General features: G+C 46.3%; 1 protein-coding gene across 1 annotated transcript in view; it reads left to right on the top strand.

The window, feature by feature from the left end:
• The window catches only part of LOC135241304 (collagen alpha-2(IV) chain-like), a 59,128-nt gene that overhangs the window by 8,832 nt on the left and 23,268 nt on the right, over positions 1–27,028 (top strand). Inside the window, exons 4-6 of the mRNA XM_064311561.1 lie at positions 9,323–9,403; positions 26,637–26,771; positions 26,865–26,909. Of these exons, the coding sequence (XP_064167631.1) occupies positions 9,323–9,403; positions 26,637–26,771; positions 26,865–26,909 (261 nt within the window). The remainder of the gene's footprint in view (positions 1–9,322; positions 9,404–26,636; positions 26,772–26,864; positions 26,910–27,028) is intronic.

Below are 27,028 nucleotides of genomic sequence, written 5' to 3'. Positions count from 1 at the left end.
ATAAATTAAAACAAATTAACCTGGATAAAAGCATCTGCGAAAAGCCTAAAATCTAAGTGTTGTGCGCACGTGCATGTGTGTGTGTGAGTTTGTGTGTGTGTGTGTGTGTTTGATTTCAAAAACAAGCCTATGATATGAGTAGGAGTGACAGATAAAGATAAACCCCTTGCCACAGAGGGCACAGTATCGTGTTTCCCAGGGAGATGGGAAATAATCGGCTAATAGGGGTCCAGTTCCTCCTCCGGTGCTTCCTAACTGCTCCGCAATGCTGCGCTACCATTTCCCAAGCCATTTTAACGGCCCGCATCGAGGAGTCTCAGCGGATAATGGGCTTGACGTTCACGCAGTTCAGAAATGTATTCAGAATTGGCGGGAAGTTGGCGTACTAAATGATGGTTGGGCTTTAGGTGGGTGATTTTCCAACCCCACTATAAACACCCGGGGGGGGGGGGGGGGGGGGGGGGGACTTAAACAGCCGAAGTCACATGTTTAGGGCGAGTGCCATTTGTTTAATGAAGGGGTTTAAGTGTGATAATTTAAGTTATGCTATGCTAGCTGATCCCTGGGAAATAAGAACATCCTGATCATGGTGAACATAATTTTGGCCTTGCTTTCAATTAAGAAGAAAGCACATTTTAAGACATTTGGTTGCTGTGTTTTTTTTTTATGGAATCTTGTTTGCATATTATGATATTACGATCTATTCAGATAAACATGGTTTCTTGTTCTACTTTTCAAGTACAGATGAGGAGCAGATAAATAAATAAAAAGTCGGCGGACTGCATGTATGTTTTCAAAATGTAATGCAGCAAATGTCTCTAATCTTTACTGGAGCGCTTTTCACAAACAGAATTCACAGATTTCCTGCTCCATTCTGCTCTGTGCCAATGTGAAATATTTCCCATGACCCTCAGCAAGACAGAACACGGTCCAAGTTCTCCAGGCAATTTCTCCATACAGTGGTGGAAGCCAGCTCCTCATATGACACTGAAAATACAAAATGTCTTCTGTGGAATCTTTGTTTCGGATGGTGAAGGAAAAATCGTCTCGTGTCGGGTGAAGCGAGTCACAGTGTGACTGTGAAGCACCTTGAGATCAGAAGGCACCAGATGAGAGATCTGTGCTGAACACATTGCTTTTTATTACACAGCAAGTTACTCTGGTGCCCGCATTTCCCATAGTGTATATTTCGATCAAGTCCTAACACTTTAATCATTCCCACCTTTACACTGGGCCGGGCCGGTGGTTTTTAGGCTGTTTTTTTTTACCACACTGCTTGCCTTTTGGGGGTTCAGGCCTGATTTTTGCCCACTTTTTTCCCGTTCTGTTACTCTGTAAAGCATCTTTGTGACAGTTCTCTGTAAAAAGCGCTTTACAAATTAAATTGATTTGATTGGACTTCCTTGCTCAAGCATGAAAATCTAATTTCTGTCAAGACCCTATTTTTAACTACAAATGTATGGTGTATAAATGTGCAGATTGTGTGTGCACTACACACTGTGCTGACTCGTTGCTGCATTATACACTACAGACTGGTGCCGTGTACACTGTGGGGACTTGGTGCTGGAGTAATACACACCAGGCTGGTCCCATGTGCACTGTGGGGACTTACACACACTGAATTTTACACACACACAGTTACGCACACAAAACAGCAGAAGCTGCACCACTGAACACAAAACCGTTTGGCATGTGCTTGTCTTTGTTGGAGTGCACACAGCTTCCTAACAGAAGAGGCAGGATCTGTGCCTGGGGGTCTAATCTTTTTCTTATCGTCAGCTCCAGGGGGGTGATGTCACCATCCAGTAATGTACACAATAACGAACGCGCCGCACACCATTCTCCCCACTTCTGTGGTTTCTTCACTGCGAAGCCATCGCTGGGGGACCTCTGATTGGCTGTTGTGCGGTGAAAGTGTGGGTGGTGTAAAAGGCTTCCTCGACACCCTTTTCACACGTGGCCTTACCCCCAGAATGTTTCTGGAACTTTTTAGTGGGGACCTGCATGAAGGAGAGCTGGAATCAGCATACCGGAAAAGCTGTTCCGACCATTTGCTGGCTCAAGACCGAGTGACATTTTCAAAAATGTTCTGTTTCGATGTTGGCAAGAGCAAAGCTGTAAACGCTAATGGACCAAGTATGCAAAACTCGACTTGTTTCGCTGAGACATCTATCTTTGTTTCTTTTATACTTCAAAAAATAAGAAGTAACTGGAGCACAGCGCCAAATAAATTATATCTTCCCCAGTTTCCCTGGCTTGTAAGTGAAAGTGAACAAAATCATACCTCATCAGTCCTGTATAAGCACTGGTTATTCTTTTGACCTACTTCCACCCCCTCATAGCTCTTAGAGCACTCAACTGCCGCTTTTTCAGACTCCAACTTCTGGCACCATCTTGCATAAATGCTATCATCCCGTTAGAATAACAAATAATCGTTGGGTGCATGAGCAAGAGAAGCCTCTAGCGTTGGCAGAAAAATTAATTCGCCTAATGCTCCGTGGTCCGTGTGTGAAAGCAGCTGTTGGCCATAATCAATTGTAACTGCTTTTTTTTAAGGCTCAGTTTAAGCTCCTTTATGGCCCTGCGTGGTGTGGAAGGCTTGTTGTGTGTCCTCAGGCTCCTACAGAAAGCTGCCGTAGCCGCCGCGGGTACGCTAGCAACAGGTGGAGAGAGCTGTTGATTGGGTCCAGGCCCGCAGCTTGGGCCGGTGCTGTTGGCTTTGCATGCAAAGGGCCTTTATCTTTCTACTTTTTAACACTCGTCCATCTGGTACGTGTTGGCGGAGGTACATAAATCCAGTGGGTCACATGCTTGGCATAACTGCGCGATAGAGGAGAGATGGTGCAGGCCGCAGATGCCACAGGCCCACTGTATCTGAGAGTCACGTCCGGCCAATAGGCTCCGCTGTACAGAAGAACATCTGTGTGACATCCAAGTGCACAGCAGGGAAGTCTGCGTCCAGGTAAACTGTAATTTACGACATTGTGAACCACACATAATGTTTATGTTTTCTACAGACCTGTTGGGCTTCCTTTTTAAAGGTTGGTGTTTTATGTTTCCGGTGCGTGTTGTGATCAGACCTTCTGCAGTTGATTTTACGGCGTGGTGAGCACAGCTATCTAGAATACGGTTTAAAGCAGCCGGCGTCAGGCACGGAGATGGTATGGCCTCCCACTGTATCACACCTAGCATACATTTTCTTCTCACTTCATTCCAGGCCATTAAAAACACATTCAGGGTGCACAGATGGTACCACTCTTCCCCTCCCTCGCACCCCGACCACCTCCCCATCCTGGATTCTCTTCCTCCTACCACCCCTCCTCCGCTCGCTTGGGCTAGCCCCAGTCTGGTGGGCCTGCTTCTCAAGGACCCGAGTGGAGGGTTCCTTCCGTGCCAATGGGCGGCTGGTTTGTTCTTTGTACCTCAGTGTTGTGTTGTTCTCTCTCTCTCTCTCTCTCTCTCTCTCTCTCTTTCTCTTTCAACAACCTGTGTTTTTGTTAATTCTAAAGTTCTCATGTCTCCTTTGGAACTCTCTCATGTGGCACAAACATGTCAGAGCTCCCAAGAGCTGGGACGTCAGAAGTCCTGATCGCTGGTTGTCCTCTGAAACCGGCTGAGGGAGTGTAAATGGTGGAGGGGGGGGGGGAAACCACTTACATCCCCATTGTAGTCTTTGTGGTTTATGTGGAATCTGAGTCACCCACTTTGAAGATACAGAACTTCGGGCGGGAGTGACTGATGACTGTTTATCGTTCCACCTCTTGACCTTGTGTTATTGACCCGTAGACTCATCTCAAATTTCTGAAGCTTTGAAAATGAAGTATTCACATATGAATGCCTTTCGGAGCTTCCCTAAACTGATAATAATGCCACCGATAAATACCTTGAATACTCTCTACTCAGTTTTAACTCTTTAAGTTCTGGCTCACCCATATTATCTAAAACATAGAGACAAGAACTCCAGCAGTCGGTTGATGTTCACAGTAAAAAAAATCTGGCTGTCGCACTGAATACTGACATCTTTTGTCATTGTTGGAAAAGATGAGGGGTTTGGTTTCTTGCCCTAACATATTTTGAGATTTGTTCTGCTCAGGGGGATGGAGAAGTTATGCTGTGTGGAGATTACGCACGTCAGCTGTGTGCGGTGAGGGGCCAGGACAGCCTCGCACAGCTGCACATCACCAGGGAGGGATGGGGGGCAGTCTGAATGCCTCTGGTGCCCTTTGACCTGGAAGTTTTAATGATGAGAGGCTAATTACGAGTGTGACTGGGTCAGGTGTCCTTTGAGAGGGGGGGGGGGGAGTCTTTGCAGTGTCTTGTACGTCCTTGCGCTGCATCCTGAGCCGCGCGGAGGAACGCCGTGTGCTGACCCCTGTCCGTCCCGTCCCCGAACCAGCTGCCGTTCGGTCGCCGCGTATCCTGTGTCCGAGCCAGAATTTACTTCACAGCGCTGTAGGTGAAACCCCGTGTGCCACCCAGGGAGATTTACGTGTCCAAAGAAGCACGCGGAGTGAAGCTTACGACTCCCAGGATTGCTTCGGCAGGCCGTTCTCCCCAGTGGCTTTTCCCAGCACTGTGGCTGCGGTTTGGCAGATCTGTTCTTAATTTAATATACGGGGCCGGCGCAGGTTTTTTATTGAGCTGTAAGGGTTTAAGTGTCCCGTTCGACAGCACGTCAGCGGCGTCCCACGCGGAAACTGAGATGCTCTCTAACCGCAGGCCCTGCGTTCGAGACACAATCACACCTGCTGAGCTTGACCGCTACAGTGAAGGAGTGGAAGTGATGGAAATGGTTTTCCTCTGTGACACAACATACAAACACACACAGACACACATACGCATATATACTCCATTACACACACGCACACATATACATATACTCCATTACACACATACACATATACTCCATTACACACACACACACACACACACATATATGCACACATTTTAATTCATTAGAACAGAAGATCCTTGAAATTAACAGTATTGTATTGGATGCATTCCAAGTCAGACAGAAATATCACAGAACACAGGTGTTTTGTGCACACTATACTTCTTTCAGAGCAAAGGTACACACTGATTTGAAATGACCACATTGCAGGAGTGTGCATAATTATGATATGGAACCATCTGTTGTGAAAGTGAAGCGTTACATCCTATTTTAGGGCCCTGTCTGTCACCGTGTAACTGATCTTGCTTCCACCATGTGGCCCCCAATTACTTATTAATTTAAAAAGCTTTGAGAGACTGTTATTTTAAACCTTGCCTATATACACTGTTTAAATTTCAGTGGAGAACGTATAGTTTTCCTTTAGCTATCTTGCTGGTTTAATCTAACTTCCTGATGCCGTTAAAAATTTAAGGACTTAAGACTTTTCAGACGTTCACTGTGAGACAGTGTTAGTGGTCATCCTGTTGAATTATTTCTGAATTCCAGCCCTGGATTAGAACAACATTCGCCCATGGTGTCTGGTTTGTGAATATATCTAAATCTCGAAAGGAATACGTAGCGTTTGAGAATCCTGGAATTTCACCCACGGGATTATGGGATATGCTTCCCCTCTCAGCCAGTCCTGCGTAATTCCTGGCTGTTTCCCCAATCAGAGCCTGAATACTTGTGCTATCCTGTGCGGATTGAAATGTGAATATATAACCCATTACTAGGCTATTTCAGTCCCTGAAAGACAACGAAGGGAATGATGCTTGGGGCTCTCCAGTATCAGCGTTTTTATGTTTTTCAGGATGTCGAGTGCATTTGAGTACAGGCACTGTAGCTGGGTAATGTAGAGATTTTAGCCTGGTCCCCAGTCCCGAGGACTTCTCTCATGAGTAGAAATCTTGTTTTGGTCCTGCAGTCCGATCTTCCGGAACAGCCCTGGAGGGTTCTGGGTACTGTGCAGTAAAGTACTCATGCTTTTGCTTGGAGCAGTCCCAGAAGTGATAAAACTGGATTTATAAGGGAGGGTCTTTGTTCCACTTTTGATTCAGAGCCTTGCGCAGCGAAAGTTCAAGTTAGGCTTTCGGTAGTCCCTGGAACCACAGCTGGGATCTCCCTGGGACCCCCCAGGCATGCTGAACATGGCCCACGAAGGGAGGGAGAGAGGGTGGGTCCAATGCCAACCAAGGGAAATGGGGGGCATAACAGGATACAAAGAAACAATGGCGCAACATGGGTCCCCTGTCTTAAATAATCACCTACTGTTTCCACTTTTTCCTAAATCTGGCTGCCATTTTGATTCAGAGCGTGACTGGATGTGCGCAATTTTCACGGCGTTGTGTGTTTTTGTCTTTTGTTTTTCTAGCACTGTCTAAGCGTTCTTCCTCCACTGGCCTCTACAGATTAATTCATAATGTGTTCTTGTTACCGTAGAAACATGAAAACACATTCCGTACCCGTCCCAGACATCTTCCTGCTGTCCCTGATGAGCAGTTCATTTTCCATTTAAATTTATGGTCCAGTTTTTTGCTCTCGTATTCCTTGTGTGAGTTAGTTTAGAGAAAGTCCTGTTTCATGCCCATCCATTTTTGTAAAAAATATAGTGAAATTGAGCGCATACAGATTTCAGAACAGTTTCAGCCTGAAGCCAGGAGAACTTCTTTGCTCTTTCAAGTGTTCCCATTAACATTGGGAGACACACTTACATACTTACTTACTTACATAGCATCCATGTGTCTTATTTTTCAGATGCAGTTGGACATGTGCAGATGCAGTTTGCATTTTTGGTGCCTTAAATGAGAGTGCAGGGGGAATCAAACCTGCAACATTTTTGCTTTGATCACTGGTAAACAGCAGAGGTCATGTGATCGCCCCTCTGTGTGTCTGTCTGTGAACAGGACACTTGCAAAATAAGTGGTTAGAATTTGGACGCACGGTTTAATGGGCATTGAGCATTGAGGCAGGAAGTGAGTTGATTGCTCAGAGAGTGATTTTGTTTTGTTCATTGTGATTGGCTTGGCAGTGCCCTATTTCTGTTGTCTATTTATGGAATGTTTCTGTTGTGAAACACTGCGGTTCTGACAGCCCACAGCCTCTGACTGTTGTCTTCTGGTAGTAAAGCCTTCAAAATGCTGTGAAGTTCAAGGGAAGCCCCACCGTAATCTGAAGTCCGCTATAAACTGAGGAGACTTAGACCATGGCTATGCGTTTAAGAAAGGAAATAAAAGCTCTCGCATTCTTGCAGCAGAATTGGCTTTTTGTGCGGAGGGAGATAGAGGAACATGAAAGGACTTTATCTTGGAACAAAAGGGCCTCTTTGTAGGCCTGTTTTAAGGGGTTCAATGTTCTCTTTGTGTGTTGGCATGGAGTTTGGCGTGGAATATCCCATGTCAGTGCCATAACAGGAATTCTTCTGATTCCGCCTCGTACTGCTCGGTCCCACGTCGGGGCTCAAATGGGTAGATTTTGAGTGGATTCGTACGTATGGGGGATTGGCCCGTCGGCCAGGAGCCTGTAAATGACAGTTATTGTGCTGGCGCCACACTGTACAACGGAGCGTCTACGTCAGACCGCAGCTACAGCACACTGACCAGCAAGGACAATATTGTGAGGGCGGTTTAACTAAGTGTGGTTATCAGTATTATTCAGTGTCTGACGCAGAACTGAATGCCAAGTCTTCTGAAAACCTTTCCTCGACAAAGACGTTTAAGAGCTCTTCAATAAACCGTTTTGCCCCTTCATATTAATATTGGATGTGTTACTGTTTAATGGTGCTCAGTAGTCATTATTTGCAGGCATATTTCCATTGTCTGCAAATAATGAATGTGGATTATGAAATGGTATCACAGATAAACATTCAAGCAATGATTTTGTTTTTTTTGCCTCTGGAATTTTTGGCTAATTTTCTCCCTCATGAGGCATGCGTATCTCTCAATAGGTTGTTGTAAGTAATTTATTAGTGTAACTAAATGCTATTAGAGCAAGCCATGTTTGTGAGTGGTGTGCAGTATGACAGCAATGCTCCTCCCTGTATCGAATGAGAGAGATCCTCAGTTTATTAGCTGAGGAAAATCCCTGCTGTTTGTTTGTGAGATCTTCTGTTTTTTTTCCCACATGTGGACCGAACAGTGCAGTGAACAGATTCTTTGTTGGCCCACAAAGACAAATAAAACAGCTTGAGCTCATTTGACACTCATTTTATTTCGTTATAATCTCTGTTATGCGCGTAATAAATTGCTGAGTGTGTGCGCCAATGTCAAAGCCATTAACGGAAGGAGCGCCGACACTGTTGGATGACATTTCGCATGAATGTTTCGACGAAGAGACAAGCCAAATGCATGTGGCATTTTTCCAAAAACAGTGATAAATTACACGATTTTTTCAAAACCTCACTCTATATGGCAGCTTCTTCATTACGACTTTGAGGAGGAAACAGAAATAGTGGGTCAAGCTGGACCTTTGTAATCTCAATACCCGAATCTGGTCTTAATAGCAAGAGTAATAATGATGCCTGTACAGTGTCTACAGAAAACCAGCTCTTTTTGGCTGACTTATTTCTCCTACTCTAGTGTGGCTTAATTATTTTTATAGCGATATAAATATACCCATCCAGTGGTACTTTCTCTAGTGACAATTTCCGATTATTGTTTGTTTCTTTAGCATTACACTTATTGACTATAAATCGGTCTCTGTTGCTTCTTAGTGATATCGCACTTTTGTAATCCTGAGACTAGCACTGATGTCTTCTGTAAGCCACTCTGGAGCACCCTGCTACGTGACTGTAATGTGATGTACTGTACCGAACTCTGTGGGTGTACTCATTGTGACAATGACTATCTGTGTGCTTACTGGTGGCCGCTGTGGTCTGAGGTCATTTCAGTGCGTGGTCTCTTGTTTGGATTGCCTCTCTGAATGCAGTCTTCCTTCAGCTTGTGCCGTCGCAATAGTAGAAATGTCCTGATAAGACCCATTTTTCCCTCTGATTAAACCCCTGCCGTCACGATATATATACCGGTAATGTCATGACACTGCACGTGATGCGGGGATTTCTTGACAGGCCGTTTAGCAACACTGTGTGTGGTGGTTTTTACATTACGGTGCTGGTATCTCTAGGATGTTGGGTGGAGGAGACGTATTATTATGAGTGTTATGAGCGACTCACTGCTTTGGACCCATTGTAGTGTTCTGTGGTTCAGTTGTCAAAGTGAGTCAGTGATTGGCAGCACTTGCCTACACTCTCTCTGAGATTGGTTCTCAGAACCTCACTCTGAACACAACGCGACGTTATATTTACGAGCTTGTGGCACAACACACGAACAGTCGATATTGCGTCGCACGTTTTGTTGCAGTCCCATTAAAGAGACGTTTCCCTCTCTTGTTTTTCAGGGTGGTAAGAGCCACAGCGGACCGTGCGGAGGGAGAGACTGCAGCGGGGCGTGTAAATGCTTCCCTGAGAAAGGTTCACGGGTAAGTCACTTCCTCTTCCTGTGTCTTCTTCTCCTTTCCTTGTTTGCTTCCTCATCCTGTCTCATCCATCTCTCTGTTCGAAGGATCTCTGTCGGAATACGAATTGTGACATCACGAGGCACGTTCAGCCAATGGCACTCGTGCTCAGTGCGAGTTGCAGTGAAAAGAGCTAACGGCTAGCTGCACTGATTTCAGAGAATCAGAAAGCTGCTCTGCATTGATGTAGCAGAGGTGATATGGGCCAACAAATATAAGACCTGGGTCAAATACGTATTTGCTTTGGATAAAAATACTTTTCTGCGCTTTACTGATTTTACATTACATTTACACTGATCTTGTCTGGTGTATTGTAACCAATTAAATACTCTCAAAAAAGTGCAAACCCCGCCTTCTGGTCATATTGGCAGGCTCAATTGCACCAGGCAAGATCAACAGTGCACAGAAGAGTATTTGAATCCAAAACAAATACATATTTGACACATGTCTGACAAATATGGTTGGAGGAGAGAGTGCATAGAGCTGAAACGTCTGATTCCAGAAGTAAAAATGCCATTCATAATCGCCATAGCGAATTTGATTAGTAGACATAATGGTAAACTTATGTGTAACCATAAAAGGAAGACTTACCATGAGCTTTGAGATTGTGAAATGATGGTATGTGCTTCTGTAGAGGTCGTAAGTCAATCCCACCACAACAAGCAGTATATAGCTAACATCAGTTCAGTCCTCTGTTTGATCAGTAGCATGGAGTTTGAGTACATCCACCTGCGAGACAATGAAGTGGAAGTGTGGCTTTGCTTAGAAAGCAATATTAAAAAATAACCAAATGTCAAAAACAATATAATATATAATACTATAAGTACAAGAAATTCCAAAACACTACAGCATATACTATATATATATATGCAAGAAAGCAATAAAGAGAAAACGTAATCAACCAAAAATCTACGTGATTGCAAGAGTGGTTGAAAGTGAGAGAACAGGGACTCGATTGCATCACTTGCAATGCTTCATAGGATGAGTAGTTTGTTCCCTCTTAAAAAACATTAAGTACACCGTCTTGTACCTTTGCGTTTTTTCTTCCGTTTTCCGGCAACATGTTTTTACTTCGAATCAGTTTTCATGTCATGACTCATCTCAGAGCTGCATGGTTCGGTTGAAGGCTTTAAACTCTTTATCTGGGGAGTTTCTGAAATGTCTATGGAGAAAATGAAATGGGAAATTTATTTCCGGAACTAGGGCTGCTGAAACAGTGGGCCCTGGTCGTTTCAGCTTTATTGCTTCATGGTCATCATGATGCTGATGGGTTTTCCTGACAGGTGGCTTCTGGGTAACCTACTTCCACAGAGGAAAGAAACCTCTCTCATCTTGGAGGAAATTCGGCTAATCGGTTTGCCATATTTCCTGTACTTTCCTGTGCACTGAAGCCTACTGAATCTGACTGTGTGAGAGTCTCATTCTGTTTACACGAGGACAACAAGCGGTGTACTCCACTTGTTGTCCTCATGAAGAGCAAGAAGCTGCTTAGCATTTAGCACGTATCTCATTCAATTGCAGAGAACAGGGAGACTGCAGACTGGAGTGTTCTCACTGACCCCTCCAAGTGCATTATCCATTATCAGGCTTGTTTGCTTTTCCTCCGATCAGAACACAAAGTACTTAAGTATTAAATTAATTCAGTGCATTTCGTGTAAACACTTCTCCTCAGTTATGTTGGCTTTGGACGTGGGGATCTTCCACACGTGTTGAAGTGAGGCTCTACTGTTCTTTTTTGGGAGCTGTAGTACTTATATCAAGTTCACTGACGAGTACAATATATCATCTCTATACTCTACCTGTGACCCAGTCTATATCTCACCCATGAACTCTAACTGTGGCCCAGTCAATATCTCACCTGTACTGTACCTGTGCCCTGGCCAGTATCTCACCTATAAACTCTACTCTGTCCTTCTGTCTGTTCCTCTGTCCTCCTGCTCTCTGTCCCTCTGTCCTTCTCCCCTCTCTGTTCGTCTGCTCTTGCCCACGCTGTACCGGTGTCTGTCTGGCTCACGGCACGCTAGGCTAAAGAGGGATGAGATGAGGTGTCTGTACTGCTTGTTTAAAGTTCCAGTAGTCTGGGACACGTGAGCTGAGTTGTTTAGTCTGTTAGGTGAGCGATTCTGGGATAATGATCGTCCTGTGGGTGGCGGGGTAGTTTGCGTGTCAGCGGACGTCTGATCCCTCAGCCTTTCTCTCGCTTGATTGGACGCAGCTGTGCTAAGCCTGATGGGAATTATTACCGTACATTAACGGCCGTTAGGGCTTGCATACGAAGCTGGACTTCCCAAATTATTTACACTCGCTCACATTGTCTGCGCTTCGAGCTGCCGAATATGGTCGTGAGATAATTTAACATCTTATTTGGTCTGAGCTGTGACGTCTTTGTTTGTGTGCTTATAATCAAGCTCCTTTGCACAGAGCGGGCTTCATACATCTCAGCAGTTGACATTCCGAGCAACAATTTAGAAAATGTTTCTTTTTAAGAAATTGTGCTGGGAATTTTGATGACAGAACAGCCTGTAGATATACAAAACATTAGACTAAAATTATGCCATTTTGGAAAGGGAGAAGCTTGGCACGTCTGCCGCTTTTGTTCTGTTTCTCTTCGTCAGTCTCACTCACTCTCTCTCTCTGGCACTCTCGGGAGAGCAGATAAGAGGAAGAGTTTAAGAGGAGCTTTAACTGTCTCCCAAAAAAGGCATGTAGGTAGAGGAGAGACCCACCTCGCTCATAAGCCTTTGCTATGATGGAACACTTTGCATACACGTAAACTTCACAGATGCGTCGCTGCTGCTTGTCGCCAATGGCCGCCATCGTACCGAACTCCTCCTGCTTCTTTCCAGCAGCAGTGGGTGTGGTTCTGCGGTACTGCGGAATTATCCCTGCGCCTCTACAGTGTTAGATAACATCATTCTTAGCCCTCAAAAACGGGACTGCGCTCTCGGTTCCGAAAAGGAGGAAGTTAAAAAAAAGTGACCCGCACCTGTTATCGGCAGGCTGTCGGCTTACGGCGTTCCGTGCCGGCTCTCCAGAGGGAGGACCGTGGCGCCTCTGGCCGAACCGCGGTCGACGGGAGCCAGCCGATGTGAAATAGTAACTGGCGCGCGTTTCTGGCCAGCGTACGTACGGACGGACGGACGGAGGGGGGGGGAAGCGCGCTGTGGAAGATCGCGCGGGCCGGGGGTTCCAGGCCACCTGTCGTTAGCCGCGAAAAAAACAAGTGTGTACATCTGATCCCGCTGCAACCATGACAACCGGCAACCGTCGCGCCATCAGCTGTTTTCGTTTTAACGGTGGACCGAGAAAAAGATAAACAAGAGAAAACTGACCCAAATCGGATTTGGCGCGGCGCCAGCGAAGATGAGCTGCGGGGGAAAGCTGGTGAAGCTTCGCCTTTCCGCTCAGGAATGACGTTCTGTTTAATTTGGTGCCGTGGTAGATGGGATTCTGCGCACAGGGTGCATGTGTAAATGTGCGTTACCACTCACCAGTAAACTCTGTATGTTGCAGATGTAGTGTACACACAGAACTGGGGGTTTTATTGCAAGCCAGTGAAGGGAAATTGTCAATTGTCTTTTGAACATGTAGGTCTTCTCTGTGTAACTGAGCGATAGATGGAATTTTACTGCAATTTGCCATGACTTCTTCATCTTCTCCGGCTTTTCCCCCAAAGCACTTGAATATAATATTTCTTCTGTTTCTTCCTTAAAAGGTACACACACACACACACACACACACACACTCACAAGCACACTCAAGCACACACCCATTTCCAGCTGCGTGAGGCCTTGCCATGTGCTTGGCTCTTCAGAGGAGTTTAAAGACAAGAGTGTGGATAAGGGCCCCATTGTGCGTCGGACAGAGCCAGTATTGACTGACCACTGCATCTGCACTGCGTTCCTCTCTCACGGCAGCCAGACAGACGGCTGCAATTATACCAGGACAGGCGGAGATGAGCTGGCTAAAAAGGGTTCAATTTTCTGATCTCCTTCGCAGTGCCAGATTTTAGGACCGGGAGTCCATTGAGATTAGGACGAGCTAGTGGTGCTCTTGTTGTGGGAGAAAGTTTGCCTCCCCCACCAAAGGGCGTTGTCCCGCAGGAAACTGGCGGCGTTCTCACCCCCCCTTCGCGGGACGCAGATGTTCACGTTAACGTGGGAACCCGCTGGAGGCGGGGTCCTGTTTTCTGAGAAGCAGGAATCCTGGATCCTGGTACCGCAGGGGTTCGCCTCAGGGTAATAAAACAGAAGCAGGAGCCCTTCACCCCCCAGCTAGCCCCACCCTTTTTGTTTATTCCATGCCGAAGCACGGTGATGAGCAGGTTGATGTGTGTGTGAGTGCAGCCACAGGTACAGTGATCTAATATGCTCTGGGACTGTTAATGGGCAAAAGCCAGTCTGAGAGACTGCAGCCGCAACAGTCACACCTCATCCGTCTTTCTCCCCGATACCTGTGTGTTGTTGCTCCAGGGGAAGTGGGTGCCCTCTCTGAGCTGGAGGAGTCTTCCCAGTTCACCTCATCGGCACACCCCCTCTCCCCACTCCCCAGTGCCAGGAAGTACCTCTGCAGAAACACGCCCAGCACACGCCCTTGCAACTCCCCCCTGTTTGGCTTAGCGATGTGCCAAGAGGGGGAAGTCAGGGAGGGCAATGATTCTCACAGCTTTTTCGCTTGTGGAAAAGAGCGGCCTCTCAGCCTCTTTCTGTTTACTCTCGTTGGGGGAAACGCTCTGTTAGTCTTGACTTCCACGGACAATACACTGTGTGGAAAAAAAAAAAAAAAGTCCCTGCAGAGGGAACGTGTTTTAGAGGCCGCTTGTTACTTCTCTCTGTAACCCGTCACTCCTCAAACACGGTGTCCCTACGCTAGAAAGACATGTTCCAGAATGTTCTAGAAAGTTCTAGGATTGTAAAACACGGGCCTGTTGGAGCCATTTGTAAAAACAAAAATTACTGAGTCTCCAGAACCTCGAAGATCATTTTATTTGGGGGGGGGGGGAGAATAAAGCATGGGCTTGTCTTTATTTAGCCTAGAGTGAGCCGTTTATATCGAGCACTATCGTATAAAGGACTTTTTTGTTGGATTCTTTCTCTGGTAGGCAGAGACGCACAAGGGACGAGTTTATTTGAATCAAAGTCCCAGTGTTCAACAATGATTTCGTGATTATTATCCAGCTCATTCAAGTTCATCTCTTGGCACATTTTTAAATCTCATTTGTCAAAAACTTGGCCGCGTGCCACTGCTGTCACTTAAGTAAAGAGCTGTGTGTGCGTTTCTGCCTGACACATTGCGTATCATGACACTGTAACTGCTGCGTAAATAATGTGCCACCACATTGCTTCACATTGTTACAAAGCTATTAATGTTGAGCAAGAACTGGTAGTTTAATGATAATACACTCCCTTTTCCTAATCTTTGCCTAACCCTAAATAATGTATTTTCATATAACGCTGAGAAATGTGGCTACCAGTTAATGCAGTAAATGAAATATAGCATTCTAACCAACATCCACATGTATTTGTGACGCATGGAGAATGTGGGATAATTAATGGGATTCATAAATTCATAACTTGGCTTTACTTCAGCTTTCTGGTTAGCATTTCTCGTGTATAGTTTAATTTCTTGGAGGCTGAAGAGTTAATTGGGTGTGTGTTTGTTGCCAATAGAATTCTCCAGAAATAGTGTTTCGTATTTAGTTTCTTTTATTTCGGACTGGAGTATGGCCTGGAGTCCATGATGTAAAATTAAATGGGTAATAAAAATGTGTGGTTGGTCCAGAGTTAGGTTCACCATCTGTTTCCAGGTGTTTCCAATTAGAATTCACTGCACTGAAATATAGCATTCTTTCACAGGTCAGATAGGAAGTACATTCCAAAGTCCAGAACAATTAATGTTTCTGTACAGAACAGCAGGGAAGATTGGAAAGCCGTTGGCAAAAGTCGGTCCATTATTCCATTGTTTGAGGCAGTTAGCCGCTGCAGTGTTCTAGAATGTCAGGCCAAGATCATGGTCTAATAGCCCACTTTTGGTGGTCTACTGTGATAAGTTGTGTGACTGGTTTTCACTGGTCTGAGAATGCCAGATAAATGGACGTGGGCTTTTGGGGCGTGAGAAATGGGCTTTAAGGGCATTTTGACCTAGTTAAATAAAATGTTTTTTTTTTTTTTTTTGCAGGAAAATTCCATGCACTGTGGCACAGCTCAGTATGCATGGAACCCAATTGGTGGGTTTAACAGGTCCATCAAGACATTTTTCCCATGGAATTTTTGTAGCCTATTTTAAAACCGTTGTTTGAAATGCCCTAAAAATGTCAATGTTCTGCACCTTCTGAAACCAAGAGGGTAACATCAGACAAATTAGACTGATCTGAGGTTAACAAATTCATATGTGCAAAGCTAGGCTACTGGCAATAATTTTTTACATTAGCTTGTCTGCTAGCCAAAATGAAACAAAATCACCGTAGCACCTTGTTGAATTATTTGTCTCAAAATGGCGAGAATGTAAAATTCAAATTGTGCGGTATAGTACTAAAATCTATTGACAGAACAACTAGCATGTGTAATCATAGGAAGTCAAAACATCCTATCGTCATCAGCGCGGACATCTAGCACTCTCTGTCTCAACAGAAAGTGTATTATCTCACCTAATTTAAAAGCCGCGATCCCCGGCGTTCTCAGGTAATTGCAGAGAGGGTCTGCGGCACGATTGCCAAAGACGCGCTTCTCTGGGTTGCAGCATCGCCTGGGAAAACATACAGCGCGCGAGCCTTAGTGTCAGCGAAGGCATGACGTGTGAGCCTTAACGCCCAGATGATGTATAGCGTACGAGCGTTGGCGGAGGCTGTGATTGGTCCGCCCCGCTGCAGCTGGTGCTGTTTTCACATGTGCAGGTCTCCGGGGTCAGGCTCTTCATGCCTGCTCCATGAGGCCATCAGCAGGTGCTCAGCAGCATCACCCCTGCTTTAGGATGAATGCCCCAGTGCTCCGGGGCACCCCCCCACTCATCTGCCCTCCCCAAAAGAATGACTTTTTTTTCTTGAGCCCATTCATCCCATTTGTGGACACGTCGAGGCCGCAAGACGTTTCCAGGCCGGAGAGTCCAGCAGTCACTGTTCTGAAAAATCTTGCTTTTTCTCAAGGTTAGCGCCTCTCTATCGAGGCAGACGACGTGTTTACGGCCCAAACCACGTCTGAAGGATGTTTGCCGTAAGATAAATACGAGGAGCTGGTATGTTTACGAGGATCGAATTCCCTCGAAATGAGCCAGGTGTTGACAAGAGATTTGCGGCTGTTCCCTGTCTCTCTTCCCTGAATTTTCCTGATGGGTAAAACCCCATAATGAGTCATATATCAGGCTCTCTTAGGTAGTTTTTCCAGCTAAAGAACCATTCTTCCCAGCTAACGGTTTCCAAGAACTTCCATGTACATTAAGGATAAGGAAAATGTTTTCCATATGGTGACCCCCACAGCTGTCATCTCTGTAAGTACTTAACTAATAAGGGTCTGTGCCCTAGATATTTGTCCATAAATCCACTTTTGACATCGCTTCTTGCAGCTGCATAATTCAATTACCATTGCATTACATCAAATAATGTCAAGTTTATGTTTATTTTTGAGGTCAGTACCGTATAGGGAACCAGAAAAAAAGCAACACTGACCTACTCCCTGGCGAGAGTCGTCCCTCGCTGACGTTGTTTAAAAGCACAAGCGGGGACTTTTATTTACACGGACCTTTGGGAGCCTGGTGCATCGTTGGAAAAGACAAGAGCCGTTTGTAGCCCACAGAGGAATTCTGGGTGTTGTTGTTTTTTGGGGCACAAATCCAAGAAAAATGCACACATGGGTCTATGCAGAGACAGATGTGGGTAGCATTGCGACAGCTAATATGGGATAGGGGGTGAGAGGGGGAGGGTCAGTGGCAGCTGGACTGTTAACGACATCACCATTTAGCCTCACATCGCATGCTTTGGTCAGAAGAGTGATGCCTATTGAAACAGGGTACTTTGCAAGCGAGTAGGTGACGTGTATAAGAGACAAAAGTTTCTGGAATTGAACAGCTAATAAACATCAGCGGTTGTGCAATGGTCTGTACATCTGTCCGTCCGTTCCGAAGGAGATCAGCTGTGTAGTTCGCAGCGCTGTCCTGTCTGAGACTCATGAGTCTCATAAAAAAAGCTCCCAACTTCCTGTTTATTTTCTGGTTTGAGTGCTGGCAGGTGTAGCCCGTTGTTATTTACTGTATAAACAGAGACAAAGGCCTGGTTCTGTCTGTGAGTGTAAATAATGTGGAAAGCGAAGCTCCGGCACGTGGGAAATGGCTGTGCCATATTTCCGGACTTCTTTTCCCATCCCGTCCTGGAACGGTCGCGGAGTCCGGCAGCCCCTTGTTTATTTTGCGGGGGAGGGAGGTCTGTCCTCGCTGTAATTTGTGTCCCGTACCCTGGTGTACCGGTCGCCTCTCTTGGGGCGCCTTTTTTTGGTTTACATTTCAGCTGTCGGTCCCACAGTTTCCTCAGGGCTGCAGCAGCTTCGATCGCACGTGACTGTATTTTCACTGTTACACCCATTCCTAACACACCGCAATGTGACATAGCAAAAGACTCAACAAAATTAAATAACAAAAATAAAATAAAAAAATAGCTTTCTATTGTGTTGTCCTCACTGGTTTGGTGCGACAACAAACATGCAGTGTCCTTCAGCTCTATCTCATCGTTCGCTCTGTATCTATTTCAACAACATTTTGCTGTACACCGGCCTGCAAAGTACTGCTATTGGCCTACAAAACCATGTGCTCAGTATTGGCTGAGGTTCAGGATTTGTGTAAACTAGTTGCTCATAGTTATGTTAAGGTTTTTGGTTTGTGTAAATTTGTGGCTTATAGTTATGTTTTTTCTGCCTGAGAGAAGGCCTGGGTTCATTGCCAGTGTCCAGCCGATTGGGTGGCCAATGTTTTTTCTATTGCTGAATGTGTCCAGTGGGATTTGGGAGATGAATGTGTCCAGTGGGGTTGTGGAGCTGAAATTATGTTTAAAGAAAGTTTAGGATATTATTTCAGAGCTGGACAAAGAGCAGACAAGCGAAAGGCTCAAGTTGACGAGAATGGGGCAGTTTGTGCCTTGTAATATAATAATACGGTCTTGGGAGCTCTCATTAGGGGCTCAATACATTATTGGGATCAGACACTCTCATTCAGAGATAAAGCATTTCGCGTTTTTACGTAGAATCCGTTTTATACAGCCGGGATATACATTGAAGTAATTCAGGTCATATCTGTTCCTTAACCATTACATTACACTACACCACACTACCGCCCATGTAGTCTGTCTAGGTCTATGGTGACTCCCCTCCTGTTACAAATCTCTGATGGGAAACAGACCCGGGTGCTGATGTGGGATGGAGCCTCTCTGTGGTTTCTCCAGTGTGGGATTTGAAAGTGCGGTTTCTCGAACCCCCAGCCTGGATTAAGGCCTGGCGTGCGTTATCAGACCTGATGATTTATGCAGGCCGCGGTGTTTTTCTACGCAGTCGGTCGCTTGCGGTTGGTTCAGACAGGTCAATGAAATGCACTCACGGTAATGACATTACATTTCTTTAATTTAGCAGACATTCCCATCCGGAGTGACTTGCTTTTTTGTCATTTATACATGGTAAAACATGTGTATATATATATATATATATATATATATATATACATTAGTGAAGGCTGCTGAGGGTCAACAGCAGTGTCCTGCCATGGGAATAAATAAATTAAGTTCAGAGTGGCTCTGTTAAGAAAGTCACTGACTGATTTAAGTAGCTCTCTGAGAGACAGTAACTGACTGATTTAGATGACTGACTGACAGTAAAGCAGAAACTGACTGATTTAGCTTCCTGGCTGACAGTTCAACAGTAACTGACTGATTTATCTTACTGACTGATGGTAGGACAGTAACTGATTGACTTAGGTTTCTGTCCGACAGTTAGAGAGTACCTGACTGATTTAGGTTTCTGGCTAACAGTTAGACAGTAACTGATTGATTTAGATTACTGACTGACAGTAAGAGAATAACTGACTGATTTAGGCTTGTACACAATTGAAGCATAAATCAGTTTGTGTATGGCCTCCTGTGGCCAATGCTGGGACATCCTGTGCTACTTGATTTCATCATGTGAAATATTTGGCGTAATATTGTTTCCCATATTAAGTGCATTTTCCCAGCCCTCAGATGGGATGGGACTCTTGTTTCTCGCCGTGCAGATGAAACACGGAAAATCCATTCGTGGTCGCGCTCCGTCTCAAAACAACTCTTTTTGGTTTGATGTCGAACTGGAATGGGTCCATTTCATTTGTTCTGCCAAGGCAGCTGCTTGTAACGTTACGCTACCAAATTACACGCGTGGTCAACGTCCCCGCGAACACTGACACAGGATGCGAACCTGACTTTGAGAACTCAGGCCCCAGGCCGGGCGATGAACGACTCCGTCGAAACCCTGATCTGGTGTCAGGAGCTCAGCGAGCATTGACCGTCCCGTGAAAGCCAGAAGTGGACGTGAACCATGAGCACCTGGACGTAGCGAGAACGTCCACGCGAACGCCAATCAGGGCGCAGATGTCCTGAAGCCGGAAACCTCGACTGCGGTGCTTATAAGGCCATACGTCTGTCTCCTGTGGTGTTTGCTTTACGTGTGAAATTCACTCTTGTGAGCCGCCTTGGCTAAAAGCGTCTGCCAGATGACCGAAAAGTGTAATCCTAAGTTGTGAAGTCCAGCGTCAGTGATCTCGCAAGCACTCAAACAGGGCAATTAGTACCTCCTCACGAGGTGAGTACTCCAATACCAGGGCAGTGTTTTCTGAGCACCTGAACTGAACTGGCGTTAAGTGGTCCTGTCAACGCTGAGCACTGTGTTGGACAGTCACTGGATATTTTTCCCTGGGCAATTCCTCATTTCTATCCCTGGGTGGGGCTCTTCCTGTGCAGTGAGAAATGCTCAGGCCACAGGAGTGTGTGAAGAGGGGAAGGGGGACCAGAGCCAGCTTGGTTCTTTCCATAACGATGTAGCGTCAGGGGGATGGGGGATTTAGGGGGGTGGGGGGGGGGTGGGCGTAGTGCAGCTGTCATAGTAACTCCGACACTGGTGTGAATGTGGCTGGCCCAGCTCCGTCGGGGCATCCGCCCACTGAGGTTCTCACGTCTCCCCCCCGTGTCAGTCGTCTGCGATTCCAGACGGGGGCGTTCGGGAGAACTTTCCGGTCCGCCAGGGCCCCGGAGCGCCCTTAAATGGAACAGAGGAAACGTTATTGGTGGCCAGCAAAACTACCACTTGGAACGGCTCCCTGAAACAGGCGGAGTCAGGAGGAGAAGAAGCAGACGGCCCGGCCCGAGAGCAGCCCAGCGACGCACAGATACACACGCGCGGAGTGGCGCTTCGGCGTGGAGCTAGATTCAGACCCGCTGTGTGTGTTCCCCCCCGTAAATGCGCTCTGACAGTTTCCTGTCCTGGCCGCACCGCGCCAGATGAAACTGTTATTCTAAACAGACAGGTGCTGAGACGTGTGGTGACCTAAACCAGCGTTGTACATGATCTGTTGGGGGGGGGGCGATATCCCCAAATGAAAAATCGTATCGTTGTTTTTTCAGATGTCTGGGTGACGTACCACAATATTTTGTGTTAGAATGGTTAAAAGCAAGTTATTTGTGATCACATGATTAATTGACAAACGGTGCTTTCCTGGTTTGTTTCACTGTAAATTCATAAATTTGGCATCAGTTTTTCAGAAGTCCTTAACTTGAGTAACTAACATGAATGTATTTATTCACGATTAGGAACTGCTGGTATACATTATTTCAAAGTTGTGGGTATAATCAATAGCTAATATTGAGTAATTCTGTTCATTTTAACACAGAATGTTGTGAAAATTATTCATTTTTAAATTATTTATATTATTCATTGACACCATGAAAACTTGGTTACTGTGGAATTATTCAGTTGTCATACCACCACAAGCCCATGCTGTGCTTAGCAGCAAGTGACCATAAGTGACAAAAAAATGCAATGGGGGAAATACTGTGCAGGTTTACCTCAGCTCAACTTCAATATAGTGATGAAATTTGTCACCGTTGTTGAAGTGTCATTACAGCTAATGAAGATTTTTCAAATCAAGCAACACTGGTTATCATGTTAGCCATGATAACCGTACCCAGAGTAGCTCTTCAGGAAAGTTTGAAGGACAATTTCCACAATTTGCATGTTATGGCTGAAATTGTCCCAATGTTGATATATTATCACCATATTCCTTCCCTCTACTTGCCAGCCATTACCTCAACACACACACACACACACACTCACAATCATAATCACAACCTCCCTTCTGAAATGGAGAAAGATAAGCGGTTCTGAAGGTTCAAAATCGGTTACATTCCTTTGGGTCTTTGGCACGCACTCACACACGCGCACACGCACACACAACACACACACACACACACGGACACACACGGACAGGTGACGGAGCTCAAGGCCTTTTCCCCACCTCCTCGAGATGCATCACGCGTGACGGGCGTAAATAGTCACCCCTGTCATGTGACGGAGCTGACCTGCGTACTCGTGTTAAACAGCGGGAGCCTCGTGCCGTGCGTGGCAAGCCTTCTTCCTCCCGCGCCGTCCGGCTCGCTGGGAGGCCCGCGACTTCGTAGCGAACGCGAGGATGGCGTCGCCATCTCGCTCGCGCTTCTCCCTCCGGCGCGAGAATTCCAGGAAGGTGAAATAATGGCGCAGGAGTCGTGAGAAATGGGAAATGGTGGAACTTTGGGGAGTCGCATGGCGCAGGCTTGACCCAGGTCTCCCCCCTCGAGAGAGAGAGAGGGGTCAGGAGAGGGGGGGGGAGGGGTAGAGAAGGGGAGAAGGGCGTTGGGCCCGCGGTCACGCTAACGACCTCGGGGAGCTCAGAAGGCTGTACCTGATTTAATAAAGAACATATGGGGTCGAAGGTCACAGGCGAGCACGTGACGGATCACCTCGTGAGATTTGCGCCCAACTCATCAAGAGGTTTCCAACAGCAAGCCTTACCTGCGCACTTTTCCTTCTGTCTACCTGAGCCTTGACTCCTGGTTTCAGGTACATTTACCTGAGCTTAAAGGTCTGACTTCAGATTCGTCTAACCTGAGATCTGACAGTTCTGAGCCCTTTTCCCCTCAACTGGGAATGGGCTTACCTTTTTACATTTTTATTTTGATTTAAAAAGTCAAAATATCTAGATATAAGCCACATCTGCTAAAGCTATGCCTGGAGTTCAAAGGCAAAAACATGAAAATGAATTTCTCAAGGTTTTATGTTCACTGATCTTTTGCAATTTCCATAACTGAATATTGAAAAATGCATTTTGCAGACTACTGTCTCGGTACATCAGCGGTGTTGCATTGTGCTGGGTTTTTACTGTGTTTATTCTACATCTGAAAACTCCTCCGTGACTTTGCGGTTGACTGAATAGAAGACTTTCCGCTGCTGTGTGTCCAATTTGGGTTCTGATTCAGCCACTACCAGGAGTCCATAAATTGTATTACCCGGCTCAGGATAAAGGGGTAGAAATACGATACTAACTGTGCTTACACTGCAGAACTGCCCCTAACCTGCATTTTCCCCCGGGGTTGTCTGGAGCAGGGTAACTTCAGCAGTACCCTGAAACTAAGTGCTATGAGAGCTGTGCATGGTAAAAGGCCTGGAGGTGATTTTGTTAATGTTGGATATTCATTTAAAGCAAGAAGCCATGTGGCATTTTGCTGACAGGTGTAATGAATGGGACGTCCCTTTGCGCCAGTTTGAGGGAGTTCGGCTAGACTTTAGGTTTAGCGAAAGGTACCCCCACAGACACTGTGAGAGTTGCCCCCCCCCCCCCCAGGTATTATGAGAGTAGTCCAGTCACATCCTTCTGCGGTCACTTTGGAAAGGTAAACACTCTGCTAGGTAATGCTTTGAACATTGACGAGTGTTTATTTACTGGGTATTCTTTGTAGTAGTGGCGAAGTTCTGAACTTGAATGCGAGCTTGAAGCCGTTCGATGCTAATCCAAGTTGACCACTTTGAGCGCTAGAGAGCAAGGCCACTGCTGAACTCTGATGTGAAATACATAATGTTTGAACTGGAATGAGATCATTCCCAGTCTGTATTGGGATCCCTTTAGTGGGTCAGTGTTTATCATGGGTTTTCTGACTGAGACCAGTATTGGGTAAGGTTCGGATAGCTGTTATGGGTTCCGGCCTACCGATGCGTGCTGATTATTGATGTTGGCCCAGGGTTCTGGAAACGCTGGACGCAGTAAAACCCTGCCCCAACCCCCCCCCCCCCATGCTCGGTAGAGCCGTACCTCTCACAAATCCCCAGGAGGCGGCAGGGCTGTTTGAGGTGCGCAGGGGAGGGATTCACGCTGTCTAAGACGCAGCACATGTTTCCGAGGCTCGCATTCTTCTTTCTGGCAGATGTTTTGTTTATTTCTCGCCCTCACGGATACGGGGCCCTTGACAAAACTGTCCGTCCTGTCTTTCCGTTTCCCGCAGTTTCCAGTTGCGGTCCTGTTAAAAATCAGCCTTGGAGCATGAAGTGGCTAATCAGTGTTTCATTCTTACTTTACTTTTGGAAATGTGAATTTTTTTTTGTTTTAAAGTAGTGATGGAGCACTTACTGAAGCTCGGCTGAAAGTAGGTCAGCACCGTGACTGTGCCGAGCACAGGTTTATTTCCTGCTGGACGTCTTCAGAAGGGCTGACACGCCCCCGCCCCCCCCTACTGCCCCCCACCCCCCATCCCTGAGGAACCCTCGGCCTTGGATGCCTGCCCCTTGCTAATGCGCAAACAAGACGGGTTTTGGGGGGGGAGCGGTGAGCGCTTGGCACGGTTCACCAGTGAGTCCTGGGAAATGGGCCGGTGGACGTGGAGGTGGGATTAGCGTCGGCTAGCGCTGCCTCCTTGGAAACGTTCTCCGTTGTGCTTTCTGAGGAATCCCTGAGAATCCCTCGGCTTTGCTGGTTGAGCCCCCAGTGCCCACTTGTCATCTTCTCCTTGAGCATGATGTACTGTCCCTGCGCAGCTGTTCGTCCATTTCATTTAGAGAGAAAAGAAAGCAAGAGAAAACAAGCAAACCAACCCCCCACCCCCTCCCTCTCCCATCACCTCATAATATCATGACCCGTGGCCTTCTTGCCTTCCCTCTCCCTGACTGCCTGATCTGACCTGCTGAGAATTTATCAGGTGCTGCCATTATCTCTGTGATTGGTTCAGATCAGTCACAAGATGGCACCCAGTTTGATGATGGCTCCGCCCACTGAGGTGCTAATGAAGCTTTGCTCTCCCGGTGACAGCAGTGATTGTCTTGGGCTCTGAAAATGACACCCGGCTCAAACATCTCCCAGGTGTGGCTGTGACTTTAAACACAATCCCCCAGGCTTCCATGGTTACCAACAGTATGACATCACGACCCCCTTGGGCGAGATGAGATCCTCGCTTCATTTGACGCACAAAGGCATTCATATCTTTACCTTCATCTCCTGAACATAAAGGCGTCATTCATACAGGGGGAGTGGCTTAAACCGACAGCCTGTGTTTATAGTAAAATCAGAATCCCCTGAAAACTGCTACGCATGAAAACCAAAGCAGATCACCTCTCCGATTGTGCAGGGATCAGTGCGCCCTGTGAAATTATACACGGCCGTCAAACAGAGGGCCTCCTTTCCCTTCCCGAGTTGGCCCCATACTTTGGGAGGGGAATCTGGGGAGCAGTGCATCATGGGGGAATCCCGCTTGAGACCGCGTGCTCAGACGCAAGGGACAGAGCTCTGATTGGAGAACATGAACACCAACAATCTCACCTCAGTTTCTCAACATTCCTGTACCAGGAAAAAAAAAATTAACATAAATTGATTTTTCTAGTTTTCATTGACTCCAGGTTGCCCTTGTGTGTGAGTGAAGGGTGTGTGTGCCCTGCGAAAGATTGGCTACCTATCCAGGGTGTATTCCAGACTCTCGCCAAATCCATGCTGGGATAGGCTCCAGCAGCTTCCACGACCCTGACCAGGAATAAGCGGGTATAGATAATGGATGGATGGATAGTTTTAATTGACTGCAATTAAATTTGACGACCTAACATTCCTAACATAATTTATGATTCTTACCATTCAGATTTTTACCCGTGTTTATTTACATCAAGTCTGGGAAAGCAGGTGAGGTAGTACAGCACCACGATGAGAGACCAGTCTGGGAATGTGGTTTCATAAATTGAAAGAAAAGGGACAAGGCTCCCTCTAGTGGTGATTGGTAAATATAAGCCAGAGTCGCAACATGTTTCTCTCAGGAAATTTACAGTACTGTGGTGAATTAACAGTGGACAATGTTCATTATTGAACATGTTTGTAAGCATTACAAGTAGTCCTTTTCTGTAATAAATGCATGTATATATAATTCTGCAGTGTGATGTTTCAGGAAAGGCACAGGATATATTTAAAAAGTATACTGAAGTGTCCCCCGGTAAGAATGAGTCTGAGAATGCCTACAGTCAGTTTGTAGTACTCACAAATTCCACTGGGTGGCGCTTCTTACATTTCAAACGAGGAATCTAATTTTTCTGGCTAGGCACACACTACATTATAAATTTGAGTATTACCCTCATGTCCACGATCTTGCTTCTGCATAATAAATGTGTCAGTGGAGCTGCATAGACCAGACACACGTGCCTTTGTAGATAAATCAAATCTACACGTGTGCATGTGCTTAAGGTTTAGTTCCCATGCACTTAACTATCCTCTGGTGGACCATTTGTGGGCCATTCATCAACAAATTAATGTGCTCATGGTGAAATGCTTGCATTGCACAGGAAGATTAGAAGAGAATGAGGTGTATTTATGTCAGAGTTTAATACTGCGCTCATGCAATTGCTTGTACCAACGTCGCATCATACTGTGTGATGATTAGGCAACAACTGATGAGTTAATAATGCCATCACACATGCATTTGGAAACAACACTGGTCCCAGGCCCTAATGTTTATCTACCACTATTTGCAAGACCCTGCTTCTTGGTTTATTGACTGCATTGTAGTTAAAGATAACTGTAGTTAGATAAGTGAGGGTCATGCTGTAGTAGAGATGTCCAGAGGGGTCTGTCCCATGGAAGTCGCCTGCCTGCCTGTCTGTCTGTCTGTCTAACGTGTCTGTGCGTCCCGCCTGCGTTTCAGGGCCAGCCCGGGCCGCTCGGGCCCCAGGGTCCCCGGGGCCCCCCGGGGCGCCCGGGTGAGGTGGGGGTTCACGGCCCCAAAGGAGAGAAGGGGGACTCGGGGCAGGGTGGCATCACTGGACCCAAAGGCGCGGTGGTGAGTAGCAGCCAGATTACTGTCCATGTACCTGTTACAGGTGTGATGCCAACAAGGGATGATGACCTCACCTGTTCCTCCTTCACCCCACAGGGATTGACTGGCGTTCCTGGGTTCGCTGGAGCAGACGGAATTCCTGTAAGTAGGACCGTACGCAGTCGGCAGTCAGCCAAAGGCCACTACCGTTCACACTCATGGGACCTTGTTCACTGAAACATGGCATTATATTAATATGATTTTTATTTCAGGATGAGGTA

The sequence above is a fragment of the Anguilla rostrata genome, chromosome 15 (assembly GCF_018555375.3).
Source record: "Anguilla rostrata isolate EN2019 chromosome 15, ASM1855537v3, whole genome shotgun sequence".
In the NCBI taxonomy this organism is placed as follows: domain Eukaryota; kingdom Metazoa; phylum Chordata; class Actinopteri; order Anguilliformes; family Anguillidae; genus Anguilla; species Anguilla rostrata.
This window is presented reverse-complemented; position numbering and strand designations above follow the sequence as displayed.